This window comes from Dendrobates tinctorius, unplaced genomic scaffold (assembly GCF_039654945.1).
Source record: "Dendrobates tinctorius isolate UK_male_01 unplaced genomic scaffold, ASM3965494v1 ptg000062l, whole genome shotgun sequence".
NCBI classification, from domain to species: domain Eukaryota; kingdom Metazoa; phylum Chordata; class Amphibia; order Anura; family Dendrobatidae; genus Dendrobates; species Dendrobates tinctorius.
In genome coordinates, this window is record NW_027361730.1 from 30,233,903 (window position 1) to 30,251,398 (window position 17,496).

The following is a 17,496-nucleotide window of genomic DNA, read 5'->3' on the forward strand; positions in this document are numbered from 1 at the left end:
CATTAAAATGAAGTCTGACAATATGCATTGGAAATAGGAAAAGAATGTTTAGGAGGCACAGGAGGAAGCAGTAGTACACTGTTCACACATTCAGAATTTGGTGAGGATTTTCTCATGATAATGTGTGCAAACTGTAAAGCGCTGTGGAATTTGTTAGCGCTATATAAAAATAAAGATTATTATTAGATTAGTATTAAATCTGCTAAATATTTGTATCCCTGTATCCCTGGCATATAAAAATGCATCTTTACTGCAGTGATCTCAGTTTCAGCCTCAGATTCTGCCACAGATCCTCTCGTAAGTATCGGATTTGCAGGGGGCAAATTCAACACGATTGCTAATAGTTGACTGATTTTCAAGTAAAAATGAAGGATAAATATGAATATAGGACTCTTCTGAGTTGTTGAATTGGATTGTTTCAGGTACAGTAAGAGGCAACACCACTCCTTAAAGGGGTTTTCCCTCGGACAAAAGTTCATTTTAATCAATAGATCTTGTCATAATGATAATAATAATAATTTCCCTAGTTGGATGTGTTGAAATAAAATGTTCCTGTACTGAGATAATCTTATAAATGTTCCCCTGCTGTGTACTGTGTAATTGTTGTGTCTGACCGTACAGGAACATGATCTGATCATACCACATCTCCTGGGCAGGGGAGAAATATACAGACAGGAGAGCATGGGATCACAGCTGATTCATGGGAAAACAAAACACATTCGATGAATATTACATTTTTAATTGATAAATAAATAAATGACTCAGACACCAGAATTATGGATTAATAATGGCCGCGATGTTTATTTAGGGTGACATAAAAGGTTCATAATAAATACCAATCAAATACTTAAAAATGCCCAGTACCAATAAATATGAACCACCAATCCACCAGTCCACCCAGACACCTGGGTGACTTTCCCCTCAAATAATACATCGCGACAATAAATATGAAGGGGAGGGAGGGAAATTTCTTTTTACCTCACAGAGTGAGGATAACTGACAAAACCTCTTTATTTATACTGAAAATTCTTGTCAACAACTTCCAATCCTCCAATCAGAAGGGAGGAAAAAGGCGCCAATAAAACAAGAAAAACTGGCTAGCAACAGCTCATGAGTGACCCCACAGCTTAAAGTGAAAATTAACCTTTTATAAACCAAATCAAGATAAAAGGGGATATGAAGTAAATAGCTAGAAATCTAAGTTAAAATAGTGTCTGTTTTCCCATGAGACCCCCCTACATATGATTCAGGGGAGGGCAATCATTCTGTGAGGTAAAACATTTCCCTGCCTGTTTTTAAACAATGGTTTATTTCAAAGAAAGAATCATTTGTGGCGCCCCTGAGGGTTCAGTCGCCACAGATGTACTGCACCTCCTCCTGAGGTGTAGTAACCCACTCCCCAGGAAAGATGGTAACACCTTGCCAGCCTCCAACACCTGCATTCCTCACAAACACAGTAGTGTAGCAGAGCAACCTTCATGGCTCCCTGCTTGGAACACGAAGAGTGCTGGGAGGTGGGTGGGGCTTAGACTGCACATGAGAGCGGGAGAATATTAGGAAAGGGTCAGTCTGTGAGAGAAGATCCCGAGAGAGGGATGGAGTGAAGGAAGTGCTGCAGCAGACTCCTGTGACCAGGAGCTGCTGGCACAGGAAAGAGCCATAGAAAGCCTGATTCTTCAAAAGGAAGATAGTTTAGTATGGAACGTAAGGAGAAGAAGAGAACTAAGGACTAGGGTCAGTGCAGAACCCTTCCTGAAGTTTGAAGCGCATGGCCGGGGTCCGGTCCCCGAGGCCGTTTGTGAAACTAATGTTCCAGCAGCAGACACCGGAGGAATAGGAGTTGTGACCACTCTATTCCCACAAAAGACTCGAAGACACGGTGGCAACCTATGTGTGAGCCGGGACATGACGGATGGAGTCCCCGAAGCAGGCTACAGTCACTTGTCATGCGAGTAGAGTTCCAAGGAACATCTGAGAGGAGGAACTTGGGTTTAACACACAACTACAAGTACTTCAGTACAAGCGCTAGAGAGGAGACGTTCAGAACAGACACACGAAAGGGAGAGCTGGAAAGGTTAATTCCATCTGCCTGGGAGTTGGCTGAGCCCCTGATCTGGAGACCGCAGCATTGAAGCGGATACCTGCTTGTGCTGAGAACATGAGTAAAGAACTGGAACTGCACCTAGCTGTCTCATTGCCTTCTTCCTGCGCCAACCTACTCAACACTGCTACATCTCTGTGCCTCACACTGCACCCTCTTCATCAAGACTCTACTGCCCTGGGACTACAGCTCTACCTGTGGGGAGCTATTACATCTTGCTGCCTCATAACATCTGTCCCAGAGAAGCAACCCTGCAGCGCTGGTCAAACTGACCAGGAACCACAGGTGGCATCACAAATCATCTCAATAACTTTATCCCCATCTCTCTACCCCTTTTACATTGACCGCCTGAGGCCACGGACCGGATCATTGCCACTGTGACATCTCCCATAGAAATCCACAAGCCCGGCACCGAGTACCCCACGGCCTCTGGGGGCGAGTCACATTTGCAATCCCGTGCTGTAATGTCTGAGCAATTTTTTCTCTCCCCCTGGCCATGAGCTGTGATATGATCAGACCATGTCCCTGTGTAAGGGGAGGCCAGGACTGTAGTCACGGCCAGAGACACTGAAGCATCTGTGTCCCGACCTTCCCTCACAGAAAACTGTAATACACTGCTCAGCGTACCTGCGTCTCCAGGTTCAGGTCCCCCTGGGCACTGCCCAGGTGGCGATGGCCCTTCTTCCAGGTGACCCCCTGTAATGGAGACATAGTCCAGGATAACTTGAACATTTTCTTTACATAGAACTTCACATATTATATCCACAGTTGGCCCATCATGGAATTCACATTCAACTTTACTTGCTTCCTCAGCTTTCCCTACTTTGCTCGCGCTTCTGTACAGCACACATCCGGAACAGACCGTCTTAGACTACTTCCAGGCTTCTTCCTGGCCTAACCTTGCCATTATGATAATTCCTTCTGCCTGTTTTTCCCCAAACCTGAAATCATCAGTCACCCAGTTTGGCTGCCTCTGGAAAAGAATCCGACCCATCTGTACCATTCCCTGTGAAGCTCCAACTTCCTTCTGTTCGTCACTCCAACCGACTCCCGCCCTAAAGGCATCCCCCCCAGGCTATGAGTCACCACATCTAACTGTACTGGCCCACTGTAATGATGCCCAGTGGCCGTGGATAATGTGGGCTATAGCTGTAGCTGCTTAACGTTGCGTGGCTGCTGAGCCATCCTGGGCCTATAGCCCATATGGACTCTTCGGGCACCCTGGCCCCATCTGACTAACTTCCTTTCTGCTCTAACCTTAACTCTCGGCAGCCTCTCCTACAGTTAACCCTATACTACCTACTAACTATTCTGTATACTAGAGTGCCCCTCCCTAGTGTCCACTCAAGAGTACAACACTTTCCCTATACTGTACACGAAACATAGTGAACATTATTACACTATATACAATGAGGAATATGCAAACACAGCAATGGTAATACCCAGAAGGCATAGCAGTACCATATCATACATTAGCTCATACATAGAACATGTAATAATACCAATAAGCAAAAAGGCATAAATACAGCAATGAACATTATTAAACCAACCCCTTTACACCTGCACGGTCGTACACGGCCATTACACAGTACACAGCATGGGCACATGTATAAGATTATCTCAGCACATGAACATTTTTTTTAAACACATCCAATTGTGGAATTTATCATTATTCCAAGATCTACTGATTAAAATCAACTTTTGTTAGTGGGAAAATCCCTTTAAGACACCTATATATAACTACCTCTCCCAACTTCCACATATGGTGAATGCTTGACCGAGCCTGCATGTGTACTGTATTGGAAGAAGAAAAAGCTGCTGACAGACACCTCTGCGGAAACAAAAGGATTGGGAATTTCAATTTAAAGTGTTTCACTCTAGAGTATCAAGGCCCCCATATAGATTGAATGATTGCCCAATTCCAACAATATTAATGGCATTGGGTGACAATTCTAATGTACAGTCTACCATTAGAGAATAGTACTAGTAAAGAAGATTAAAACCCCTTAACGACCAGTGATGTCTCTATCCATCACGCCTCCCCCTGTTTGGTGCGGGCTCCGGCGATAAGCCTGCAACTTTCCCGGCACATGTCAGCTGTTTTGAACAGCTGACATGTGCTGCTAACAGCCGCGGGGGGAATCGCGATCCTCCCACGGCTGTTAACACGTTAAATGACGCTATAAAACGCTGACAGTGGCATTTAAAAGGAACCTGTCATCTCTTTTTGCCGCTATGAGATGCGGCCATTGCCTTTCAGGGCTTATCTCAGCATTCTACGATGCTGTAGATAAGCCCCCGATCCGACCTGTAAGATAACAAAAATAAGTTTTATTATACTCACCCGGGGAGGGTGGTCCGATGCGGTCTGGTGCGAAGGGTGTCCCAGGTCCGGGTCCGGCACCTCCCATCTTCAGGCGATGTCGTCCTCCTGCTTGCTTCGTGTCACGCTCCTTCGCAGGTGAACTTATCTGCCCTGTTGACGGCAGAGCAAAGTACTGCAGTACGCAGGTGTCAGGAAAGGTAAGAAAGGCCCAGCGCCTGGACACTGCAGTAATTTGCTCTGCCCTCAACAGGACAGATCAGTATGCCTGAGCAGGAGCGTGACACGAAGCAAGCAGGAAGACGACATCACATGAAGATGAGAGGTGCCAGAACCGGACCTTCTGCACCCATCGGACCGGACCGCATCAGACCGTCCTCCGGTGAGTATAATAAAACTTATTTTTCTTACCTTTCAAGTCGGAATGGGGATTATCTACAGCATTATAGAATGCTGTAGATAAGCCACATCTTATAGTGGCAAAAAGAGGTGACAGGTTCCCTTTAACATGCATTTCCGGCCATCACACTGGAAATCCGCCCACAAGTGAAACCCGTACAAAAATATAAAAGTTCAAATCTCTCCCTTTTGCCCCATTCAAAATAAAACAATAAAAAATCAAACATACACATATTTGATATCGCCGCATTCATAATCACAGAATCTAGCAATAAAAAAAAGATTAACCCGATCGCTAAAAAGCGTAGCAAGAAAAAAAGTCAAAACGCCAAAATTAAGTTTTTTGGTCGCCGCGACATTGCATTAAAATGCAATAACGGGCGATCAAAAGATTGTATCTGCACCAAAATGGTATCATTGAAAACATCAGCTTGGCACACAAAAAATAACCCCTCACCCAACCCGAGATCACGAAAAATGGAGACGCTACAGGTATCGGAAAATGGCGCAAATTTTTTTTAACAACGTTTGAAAAAAAATTTTTTACCACTAAGATAAAAAAAATCCTAGACATGTTTGGTGTCTATGAACTCGTAATGACCTGGATAATCATAATTGCAGAGCAGTTTTAACATTTAATGAATCTAGTAAAAAAGCAAAACAAAAAACAACTGTGGGATTGCACTATTTTTTGCAATTTCACCGCACTTGGAATCTTTTTTCCTGTTTTCCAGGACCCGTTATGTTAAAACCAATGGTTTCGCTCAAAAGTACAACTTGTCCTACAAAAAACAAGCCCTCACATGGCCATATTGACTGAAAAATAAATAAGTTATGGCTCTGGGAAGATGGGGAGCAAAAAACGAAAGTGCAAAACCAAAAATATCTTCGGTCATGAAGCGGTTAAAGGCCCATTTTCACTAGCTGATAAAATGTCAGAGGCTATGTTCAGATGGCTGCAGATTCTCTTATCCAAGAGGGATTGGGCAGATTATGCAAATGACACTCTGACCGAACTCTGATCAGTGTCAGCATAATTTGATCTGATTATCTAGGATGAGAGAAGTATAGCACGCTGAGAAGAAGATGGAGAACAAAAGTTTTCCATCTTCTCCATCCTGTGAGTTCACGGAAATATGGCTGTTCTAGGATGTCATCAGAGTGCAGTCCAATGTTTTCCACATACTCATACACTTGAACTGGTGAGTGCCATCCTGATTTCAGAGTGAAATCGCAGAATACTCGGATTTTATTTCACTGACAGATTTTGTCAGTGAAAAATATCGTGCATCAGCATTGTCCCATTGAATAACATTGGTTTGAGGGCTATCCATTAAAAAAATTGGATAGCACTCGTCCGATGTGTATGCTGGTGTGAGCGAGCCCAGATTCTAATGCTAACAGAATAATTGTGTAATATGAATGGGTTGAGCGACTGAGCAATGTGCCCAAAAATGTTCATTCATCGTGCATGGCAAGAGATAAATTCTCGTTAATTTTTTTGAAAATTGTATAAAGTAAATGTTCACTCATTCAAAAATTAGACCATCAAAAAGGTGGAGGGAAACAATCATTATTTAAAGCGGTATTCCCATCTCCAAGATGTAGTTGGTGTAATAATAATAATATCTACAAATACCTCCAATTAGAAATATAGTATAGCTTTTCTGATTCGCTATGTCTCTTTCCCTATGTGCAGGCATGGCAGGACCTTCGGAATCCATGGTTATGACCACTGATATAGTGACAGTTAGGTAGTTGCTAGTGGTCATAACCATAGATACCTAAGGTCCTGCAATGCCAGCAAATGAGGAAAGAGACATAGCAAATCAGAAAAACTATGCTGCATTTCTAATTGGAGGGATTTACTAATATTATTATTATTACACCTTCTACATATTGGGATAGGATCTTGGAGATGGGACTACCCCTTTAACCATTTAATTTATGCTTATTGTCCTGTATAAACACTTGTCTGACATCGTATGCCAGTTATTAGTTGTGACGCTAAGACGTCAGTGTAATATACAGTATATTTTTTATTCTCATACTTGGTTTTGTGAACTGTGTGGTGAGATAAAAAATGCACTAAATTACATCTTAGATTCAAATTGAATTGTTCTATTTGAAGAGACATTGTCAAATGCTTCCAGAGACAAAAGAAATATTTTAAGATGACATTGTGTGATGGGGAGGTAATAAAAGACTCTGGTGAAAGCCAGATAGAAAATAGCAGAAGAACACAGGAGAGGGGAATGAAGGCTGAACACGTTGGAGTCACTGTGAGAATAATATCCACTACCAGTCGTCCTGACATTACAGCATTTTATTGGATTGGTATACAACATATCTCAGTGCCTCTGTATTCGTAGCCAACATTTCACAATGACAAACATCTTGCTAATAACATTACACAGCTTTAGGGAAATAGCACATAGTAAAAAACAAAACAAAACTGTAAATAATGAGATAAATAGAGATCAGTAAATGATGCTTTACAGCGAGCTTCTAGATAAATTTGTATGAATTCTAGTCAGTTGAGCAGAAAGAACACAACATGTATGCAAAAATAGTAGGAATTATGTTTTATTTGTAACTAAATATGGCCCGGGTCCATTGTTGGCAAACTACTGGTAAGCTTGGTTATAGATTGGCTTCTGTGGACACCTGTAGATCCATGTTCTAGTGCATTGTGATGCATTGTTTGTCATTCATAGAATATCATCATTGGGTATAATTAATTAAAGATGAGTTAGCCTGATCTTAAAAGTTCTGGGTTTGCTCCGGACAGTTAGTACTAAACACCGAACATGGACTTCTCCCAGAAGTCCATGGCAATGTTCAGGGTTCCGGGGTAAGCCTGGAAGGAGAGAGAGAGAAAGAAAGAATTTTTCCAGCTGAAAAGTTTGGGTCCCCATTCAGGTTCTAGTTCAAGTTTGGGTACAGTTCTGGTACCTGAACCAAACTTTGGAATAATAATTATAATCTAGAACTTTACAAAACTTTGACCTTTACTATTATCTAGCATCAGTTATGACACACCTATTTAGTTTTCATCATCTACATAAATGGAGATCTCTGTAATGTATGTATTTTTGTCTCAAAAGCAATATTTAGAGCAAAAATACAATAGAAATGCATTATCCAAAAAATTTTTGTCTCCCTTTCCTCCATTGCTGAGACTTCTTTTTCACACTGGCTAATTTTTAAAACGCAATCAATGTATGTAAGTACGGTAGTATTATTATCAGTAGTTAGAAAATAATGACAGAATAAAAAAATGAACTCCTCTACTAGCCAGTAGGCTATGAATACTGCAAATAGCTTCTTTCTATGGAAGACTCACTGCAGATAGCTTTACATAAAGATCCCATGAAAGGTGTTGTCCGGTTAAAAAAAAAATCTTCTTGGTAACTTGCTGATCGGTGATGTCCATCCGCCTGGATCAGCAGTGAGCGGCAGAACTTTTATTCCCGTCGGGGAACTTTTATCACTGTTACAAGATACTGTGGCAGGTTGGAATGAATGGAGAGATAGTCGAGCATGCACGTTACTCCTCTATCCTAACAGGGATAAAAGTGTTGTGTCCACAGGTGCAGGTCCGAACGCTTAGACCCCAATCGATCAGTAAGTTATCATCAATTCTTGGATAAACTGATAACTTGATTTAACCAGAGAACACCTTTAAAGTCAATTAAAACTGTGAAATACACTTTATACCAATTTTCCTAACAGGTTACATCTAGTCACTTGACATGGCAGAAGTGGCAACCCTTGGGATGAGTTTATCATAAGGGGTCAATGATTCAAAAGAAAAGGATTTGTCAGCAACTTTATTGGGAGTGTTAATACTTGAGTAGCAACATTCTGATATAATTGGCCCATATTATTAACAATAATTAAATATGTATTGAAATGTAAAGTGCTGCGGAATATGTCGGCGCTATAGAAATAAAATTTATTATTATTTATTATTATTCACAGTTTACATCAGAGTTCCTGCACAGCTATTGTAGCTATTGCAGGTGGTTACTCCCATACGACATCTTGTAGAAATAAAGGCGCTTAGGAATCATCTACAGGTAGCCATTTCCGTATCATATGAGTAGTGGATTTACATGTGCTTATTTTAATAATTGCAACTGGGTCTCCAATGAATTAATCTGAGTACATATATAGTTAGCTAGAAATAGCTTCCAGTTTCTGGATAATGATGGTCCTTTATATTATATGCATGTGTGTCTATAGGTAATAAATGGATGTATACCACCATGCCGCATTTCCCATCTGTCTGAGCACTTTCTTCAAATGAATAATTTATTAAGATTTCTACTGATTTTTCAACTTAACAGGTCACATCAAAGTACAGTCTAGTATGACTTTGGGCACTCTATGGTTAATTGGAGGATCATTGAGCTATTATAAGGACCAGATCTACCTTTAGTCATGCAGGACTTATACTAAGAGGCACTTCGCTCCCTCCACTCATGTCACGCCAATTTTATTTCATTGGAACGGAAAAATGAGTTGACTTGAGATTTAATTTGAGCAAGATGGATGGTTTAGTGTTGTTTAGTAGCAATGTTTTTATTGTTAAACTTGGGAAAAAATGCTACAAATATTCTTTCCTTGTCAAAAAGGAGACTATAACTGGGTTATGGCACCAAGGGCTGTAGAAATCTTTATGCATATTCATATATCACATAACATTATTGGCTTGATGTCCCATTTGACACCCAGCACCCCGGGCATATATTTTTTTCTAATCCCATCAAAACTATACTCCTGATTTATTTGTGGTCAACTTTTCCCGTTTCCGTTGCATGAGTTTTGATAAACTTAACTGTGAGCTCAGCAGATATGGATTTGATTGTTATTACCAGTTATTTGCCAAGTTACGCCACTAAGTTCTATAGGCTCTCTCAAAACTAGTAAACTTGTTAAATGTGGGTGAGATTCAATTTGCGCTTCCAAATCAACAAAACTGCGTACCCCGTTGAGCAAATGTCAGTAAGTAATTCTTCCCTAATTAATAATGTTACTTGAGTAGATACAATGGGTGCTTTATATCACAAAATAATTAATTGCAAGTTTGCTATGTTTTGCAACACTCTTAATAATCGTAAATGACCCTCTGAGGCATGCTAGATTTCACAATTCTTTTTCCAGAATTTAGTATAATGAGCACCATGTTTTTAAAAAACTATACCATGTAACATTTATATTATTCCCCTAGTATTAAAAGAAGTCACAACTATAAAAATTAAAAAAAAACACACCCAAAATATCCAAAGTATCAAACCACAACAAAACAGTTTAGTTCAAAGGTAAAAATCTTGTACATTTTTAACAATGGATATGGTTCAGGCACTGAGAGCATTACAATTAAGTGAACGAATATGTGCAGCATACACATATAGAGATTGTACGTATATGCTTTTATCCTGTAAATATAGTGTATACCTGTAGTAACACGTTCATCTTTTAGGTACGAGCATCTGGCATTTGTATGTAAATCAAGATTACTTAGGTTTGCATTGAGATCTTAAACTTGTGGGCCTGTGGGTCCAGCAATGATTAGTGAGTACTAAAAAGTAAATCCCAATTTGTATTAAAACTGTTTTTTTCAAATTATTCTCTCCACCCTCCTGAGTTTTCCAGTGGTAAAAGTGGACTGAACTAAACTCATGTGCTAATGACACTTTCTAGAAATATACAAACCTGGAGCCAATGGAAAATTTAATGAATTACTGAAATTGTCCTTAGGTTCAAAAAGCATAAAAACAATATGTAATTAGAAAAATCTATGCTTAATATTTGCAACGTATTCCTACTCAAAACATCATAACAAAGGTTACATACTTGTAGTCAAAAGAAGTCCTAGTAGACTGAAGGTAATGTACAAAACTGACTTTCAAATTCACTTTATCCATAACATTAAAAAATGAAGACCCCCCAAACTACAACTTTATACCTTCTGATTTTATATAGCAAAAAACTGATTGATAGAAATATTGTGCTGTCATCTCTTCAGGGCAGTTAGAGGTTAACCATGAGACCCTTTGGCTCACAGTTGAGGGACATTGATGTAGTCCCAAGAGGCACTGTTAGCAGGTTGTATACAGTATTGTAGCTCTGAGAAGATGCAGAGCAGGTGCAGCCGTATTACTCATCCTTCTTCCATAATCCCCCAGCTTTAATGTAATTAGATCTCCTTGGGATTCACATAGATCTGATTTTCTACTTTAAGTGGTGATGGAGAAGCATTGGATCATCTATTACAGAATAGATATATAGTTTTGGCTAATATGTGTCTCTAGGATTGGTGGCTACAGTCGTGATTAGATCAAAACATTTGGATACTGTAGTAGAATTATAGGTTTATCATATTAAAAGTCTTTGCTTCATCCTCTTGGTTACTTTTGGTGGTTTCAAGATGACATTGAATTAAAATTCCAGTTTGATCTTTTGAACATCCAAACCCTTCATAGCTCACAATATCCAAATAATGTGTATATGTGTGGTAAATGCTTGGATCAATAAGGTACAGTGTAAATAATTAGGGTGCTATGTATGTGTATGCTGTAGATGCAGGTATACACCATGATATGTCATGCGTGCTCTCTGCAGAGAAACTGTCTATATACATTTACCTATAAATATATACGCACTGTGTACTCACCAGTTGGCAAAACATTTACACACTTTTTTTATAGACTAACCTAAAATTGTGGCAAATTCACATACATTGCTACATTAACACTTTGATGCACACAGATATGCGACACACAGGGCATGCATACAAATGTGCAGTGTTATGAAACCATTAGCGCAAGTGTCTTCTGCTATAGTGGGCAGGATCTTGTCATTGAGGCTTTGGATTGGTGAGAAATATTCTCCGGCTGACAAACGTTGGTAAGAATACTACCATTATGGTTGTTAGTAAAGTTTACCATCACACCTCTTAACTCATGTGTTTGCTTTACACTCCTTATTTCACCTGTAAATTCTTGAAGAAGATCACATATCTGGAGACTAGAGAGTTTGATCAGGGTAAAATTCTTGCAGGGGTTTCACAGGAATAGTGATGAATTAGTGAATTAAAGAAGATCTCACTCTTGGATACATTTGCGAATAAATCAAAGGAATTAAATGAAGGTGATATATTGATACCTTATCGCATCAACGGCCAGGTTCTTTGTAGTTTCCATTAATTTCTTCAGAGATGGTAACAGCCTCAGCTCCCAAAGGGAGCTTATCACTATACTCAGATCCCACCTCAAAATCTTCCAGGTTGGTTTTGGATTGAGAGGTTGGAAGAGCTTCATCTACTACACTTCCTTCAACCTCCTTCTCAACCTCTTCTTCTGCAGGTTGTGCTTCTGCCTCTACTTCTCCTTCTTCCCCTCCAGCTTCACTAGGGTCAAAATTCTTTTCAGACTCTACATATGATGATCTGGGATCAAAATCAGCAGCCATGTGCTTCTCCATTGGATCTTGTTTGTGGGTCTTCATTATTAATTTATAATTTTTACCATGATATTTAGAAAGCAGATGACAACATGTAGCTCCCACTAATGGTATGGTGGCCAAACCAAGAAGGAAAATGCTCACTATAATAATAATGATCAAAGAGGGGACTTCTTTCTTAGTGGTGAAAACCACCTGTATTTGACAATCAACTCCTTTGTACGTTAGGCATACAGAATAATTGGTGCCAGGTGTTAGCCCCTGAAACCAGTAGGAGTTTACTCGATCCTCAATTTCTGACCACTGAACCAAAGAAAAACCTTTAGGACTTTCCTGGCAGAGGTATAGCATCTTTAGGTTCTGTTTACCAGGATGAGTATTGTATGGAGTTATTTGCACTTTTGCATCTTTCTCTGATACATCAAGTGCTATAACTCCTAGATCAAACACATGAGGTTTCAAGTTGCTACTCTCATTAAATGCATGGTTGGAAACATGCAGTCCTCCTACACTGGGTCCACATTTCTTTTCATTTGATTCTGTGTTTTCTATGGTATTTATCTTCTTAATCTCAGTACCTGCCTTTGAGGTTGTTTCCATTGGATTTATTTTTTCCTCTGTCTTATCTTCTTTAAGAACACTGTTTCCTAATTTTTTATCGGCTGTTTTCTTTGTGTCCGTAGGTGTCTTTCCTGCAGCTAGGTCCTCAACCTTTGAGGGATATTTTTGAGTACCTGCAACAGAGACATTGACTAAACTCTGGCTACTTCCCATCTCATTTGTGGCTATACAAGTATATGCCCCTTCTAATTTCTTGCTAAGGTGAGGAATGACCAATGTTCCATTTTGAAAAACCAGAAAATTTCCATATAACTCTGCTTTGGCTACATCACTGGGCAGTTTAATCTCTGTCTCTTGGGTTGAATTGCGAACTTTCCACTGGATTGCTGGCTTGGGATTTCCACTGACCAAACAGTGTAAAGTGAGAGTAAATCCATCATATAACTCTGTGCTGTCGAGATTAGGATGATAGCTTAGTTGCACAGTAGGGGTCTCACATTGCAAATCTGGAATTTTAATAAGTGTTTTCCCTTGGAGCTCTTCAGGGGTACCACATACTATCAAGTCCTTTTCTGCTACAGTGATTTGAGCTTCTTCAATCCATTTTTTCAACCACATGAGTGAGCAAGTACAGTGGAAGGGATTATTGTAGATCTGGATGTGAAGAAGAGAAACAAGAGGTTTGAAGGTTCCTTCCCGAATAATAGTGAACTGATTATTATTTATTCTGAGTGACCTAAGATCTTTTAAATTATCAAAGGCATCCATGGGTAGGTTGACCATACGGTTGTTGTTCATTTTGAGCAGCTGAAGAGCAGGAAGGCTGGCCAGGTCCACCCATGGGAATTCTACTAGTTGGTTATGACTAATATCAAGGTTCTTAAGATTCACCAAAGTTGCTAAAGTACCCCTTTCGACAGAACTAATATCATTATGAGCTAACCACAGTGAGGTCACCTGTGTCACCCCAACAAAATTTGATTTCTTTAAAGCGCTGATTTTATTGGCTGAAAGACTTAAGGTGGTGACATTGGAAGGGAATCCAGTTGGGACTTTTTGGAGCTTCTTGTAAGTGCAATCGGCAAACTGTTGATTGTATTTGTCCACGCAGGAGCATGCATCAGGGCAGCTGAAAGATGTCCTCAGAAGAGACACAGCAACATACAGGAAGAGAAGTGTACCCATCCTTCCGCCTGCAAGACAGATATTTATACATATTATATAACAAGGGATAAAACAACAACTTGCTGTAATTGATAAGTGTAATATGATAAATAGCCTATAAATTAAATGTTTGCAACTAGAGGGTACAACAATACTTGTACTTTTGGATCTCACACACATACACAGTTTAAAGGGTTACGAGTATACATAAGTTTTGTTATTCAGACCATTTTAGTCAACAATAAACCAAACTATCATTGGAGTAAATTGAACAGCTTGTCCACTAGTCGGACAAGCCTTCTGAATCCCTGTTTCCCATGTGCCATATGATGTTTCTTAAAACGGGCATGGCCTTTAAAATACATCTGTCCTAACAATAACAAAAAAAAATCTATTGTGGGCTGCAGTTTTTGACACGATCTTTATTGTTTTTATGTTATACAGAAGCCATTTTTTTCTAAGCATTTCCAGGTCATGGTGCACATACTGTACACTTTTGGCCCATAAATTGTTACATAAAACTTTATTAGCTTTATCAATGTGTATTTATAACTTCCAATCACTACTTAAATGAGTTGTTCAGCATACATTTTTTATCTTAAGCATGGGTTGCTATAAAGTATCAGAAGACATACTCCCCTGTTGCCACTGCCATGGATCCATTGGCTGGCCTCAGCTCTGGAAGCACTGTCCATGAGTCTCAGGACTCATAAAGCCTGTGATTGATTGCAACGGTCAGTTGTCTAGAATAGTATGCTATCTGATGTTTTTATGTTCATGAGCTTTTGCAGTCAAATGACCATTGCAACTAGTCACTGGCTTTAGAAATCATGCGGCCATGTGGATAAATCAGTCATAGGTTCCAGAGCTGGTGTCCACAGCACCAAGCTCTGGCTCAGTCTACAAGGTGACAACAGGTGAGTATGCCCCCATGTGCTATCTTATACAATCCATGCATAACAAAATAAATCAGTCAGGCAAACCCTTAAAAGTTCTTGTTTTGCTCAATTATAGTAGAGTGCATTGACAGAAAAAACTCATAAATGAGTCTAATTATGGAATAGGTAGTACATGATATTTGTATAATAGCTAAGGAAATCCAAACTCAATATATCAGAATAAAGTGTTTTATGTTGCTTTTTTTTAAGGCTTTAAGTATTTGCAATTTACAATCTGAACATAAATGTACATTTAGGCTTCTCTTTAGTGCCTTTTTGGAGCAGCAAATATATTCGGAAAAAAAAAACAGAAAAGATATAGCCCATGGTCAGGTTTGGAACACCTTAATACACTCTGACATCCATGCGTCATGACTCCAAAAAGCCTCATCTGATGGATCACTTATTTTTTCTGCCTCCTGATGAACTAGCATCTACAATAGGGAAATGCGTAGAGGTTGCCGTGAACTGGAAGCTATGAGTGGTCCTTTCGGCCTGTATTGTGAGCGATATTGTTGGTGCTGATATATCATATTGTGGGTTGCTTATTCGTTTATTATTTTTGTTTTTTTGACATTGAGCACTTTATATTTGTTGTTTATTGTAAATGGCACTGAAAACACTTTATGATATAAGTGCTTTAAACACTATTAATCATTCTGTTGTCGGTAGATTATCTATTTAGAGTTAACCATTACAGGGCTACCTTCAGTATTGATAAGGCCAACCTATATTGAGTGCGGGTGCCTATCTTGCATGTTTTTTAGAGTGCCAATCTCCGTGATTAGGCAGGGCTACCTATAGGGTTCGTTGAATTGGGAGAGTAAAACATCCTTTTCCCCCTTTGTGCCCTGATAATCTTCCTTTTCTCCATTGTGGCCAATGTGTGGACATTTATGGATCCACTGGGGACAAATAGTTTGATATTTGGGGAATTCATTTTGTCTCGTGAGTTTTCCTTTTAAGATATACAAAGGCTATTTTTTTATAAAATAAAAGGGTATTTCTGTATATGTTAGATAGAACACCTTAATACTGTAACATTTTCTTATCTGTCCTGCTGAATCAAACTTTGATCACAATAAAGATGGGTTTTAGTTTTGAGTCTCGTATGACTGCCTGAAACTGGCTAAAGGGTGTTCCTGACAGATGATCCTCTACAGTTGAAAATGGTGCTCTCAGTATAGGTAAATTGCTTGCAGCATCCCTAGAAATGCAACTGTCAAAGTCTTTGATCCTTGTCACAGCCATTAGTTCCTGTGTACACAATCTATTTCGACAGCTTCTCAACTACAGTCATAGTAGAACTGCAGAAATACTAGCTACAAATGAGAAAAACATAATGGTTGTGGTGAAAATACAAAAATAGCATAGAATAGACCCACTCAGATTATTTGAAGATTCAGGAGGACTCAAACACAAAAGTTGAACATCACATTACAGCAAATATCATGGCTTCATGATTGTCTCCCATGAGTACAAAACTGTTTGGACTACTAAAAGTATTCAATCTTCTCAGTTTTTTTATTTTATCTATGTTGTGCACTGAACAGTAAAATATCAAAAAAATTTTGCATTGATTTGCTAACGATGCCAGTGAGGCCTCAATCACATGAAGGGAGGGGAGGCAGAACTTCATCACTGCGGGACTAACAATATTCTGATTCTCTAGCGCCCTATAACCTCCCTAAAAAGAAAAACAAACTTTGGTACCACAAGCTTTCTGCCCAATTAAAAAATATGCAAATAAAAACCTTAGCAACAATTTTAAAAAGACATGTTTCATAACAGATAAAAGTCTTACTTACATCAGTACTATTTGTAAAAAAACAAACTTGAATTTGTGCTACAATTTGTAAATATAATTTTTAAAGGGGAGTCCCACTACTTGGAAGTTCTCTTGTTAAATTCTGTAATCTCCTGTGTAAAATTAAAAATAAAACTTAAACTCACCTCCTGCACGGCACTGTTTCAGCAATGCCAGCTCCGTATTTATTGGTGTTCGGTGACATTATGGCACATTAGTGCTGCAGCCATTCAGCGATCACTGATCAACAGCAGATTTTTAGTATTCCTTTGCAGTGGACATTTGCTCTGACTAAATAGAGAAGGCTACAGCCGATCAGCTGCTACTGACAGGCTGCAGCGCTCATGTGTTACACCAAAGTGTCACGTGACCACTGAGAGACACAGCACAAAGATCTCTGAAACAGCAGCAGTCGTGAAAGTATTTTTTTTAGTTGATAAATTCTTTATTTAGCTTTCCAATTCAGTGCATTGAAAAAGTATTCATACCCCAATGAACTTTTATGCATTTTTTTCATGCTACACCTGTGAGCAGGTTGCGGGATGCAGTGAGGCAGCAGAGGCAGAGCAAGGGATAAAGGATTTAATTAACAGGGGAATACAACACACAGGGAGAAAAAGCTATTCTATGGAGGGAACAGGTGATTAAACGCGGGGTATATGATGGGGGCTAATAGCAGTAACTATAACAAAAGAAGTTCTCTTAGTAGACTCATTGCTTGGGTCAGTTCTTG

At 39.4% G+C, this 17,496-nt stretch overlaps 1 protein-coding gene across 1 annotated transcript in view; it reads right to left on the minus strand.

Annotated features, from left to right (window-relative positions):
* Positions 1–7,134: 7,134 nt before the first annotated feature.
* ISLR2 (immunoglobulin superfamily containing leucine rich repeat 2) overlaps positions 7,135–17,496 on the minus strand; it is a 117,565-nt gene continuing 107,203 nt past the window's right edge. Inside the window, exon 2 of the mRNA XM_073579472.1 lies at positions 7,135–14,047. Within this exon, the coding sequence (XP_073435573.1) occupies positions 12,006–14,039 (2,034 nt within the window). The 5' untranslated portion in view covers positions 14,040–14,047 and the 3' untranslated portion in view covers positions 7,135–12,005. The remainder of the gene's footprint in view (positions 14,048–17,496) is intronic.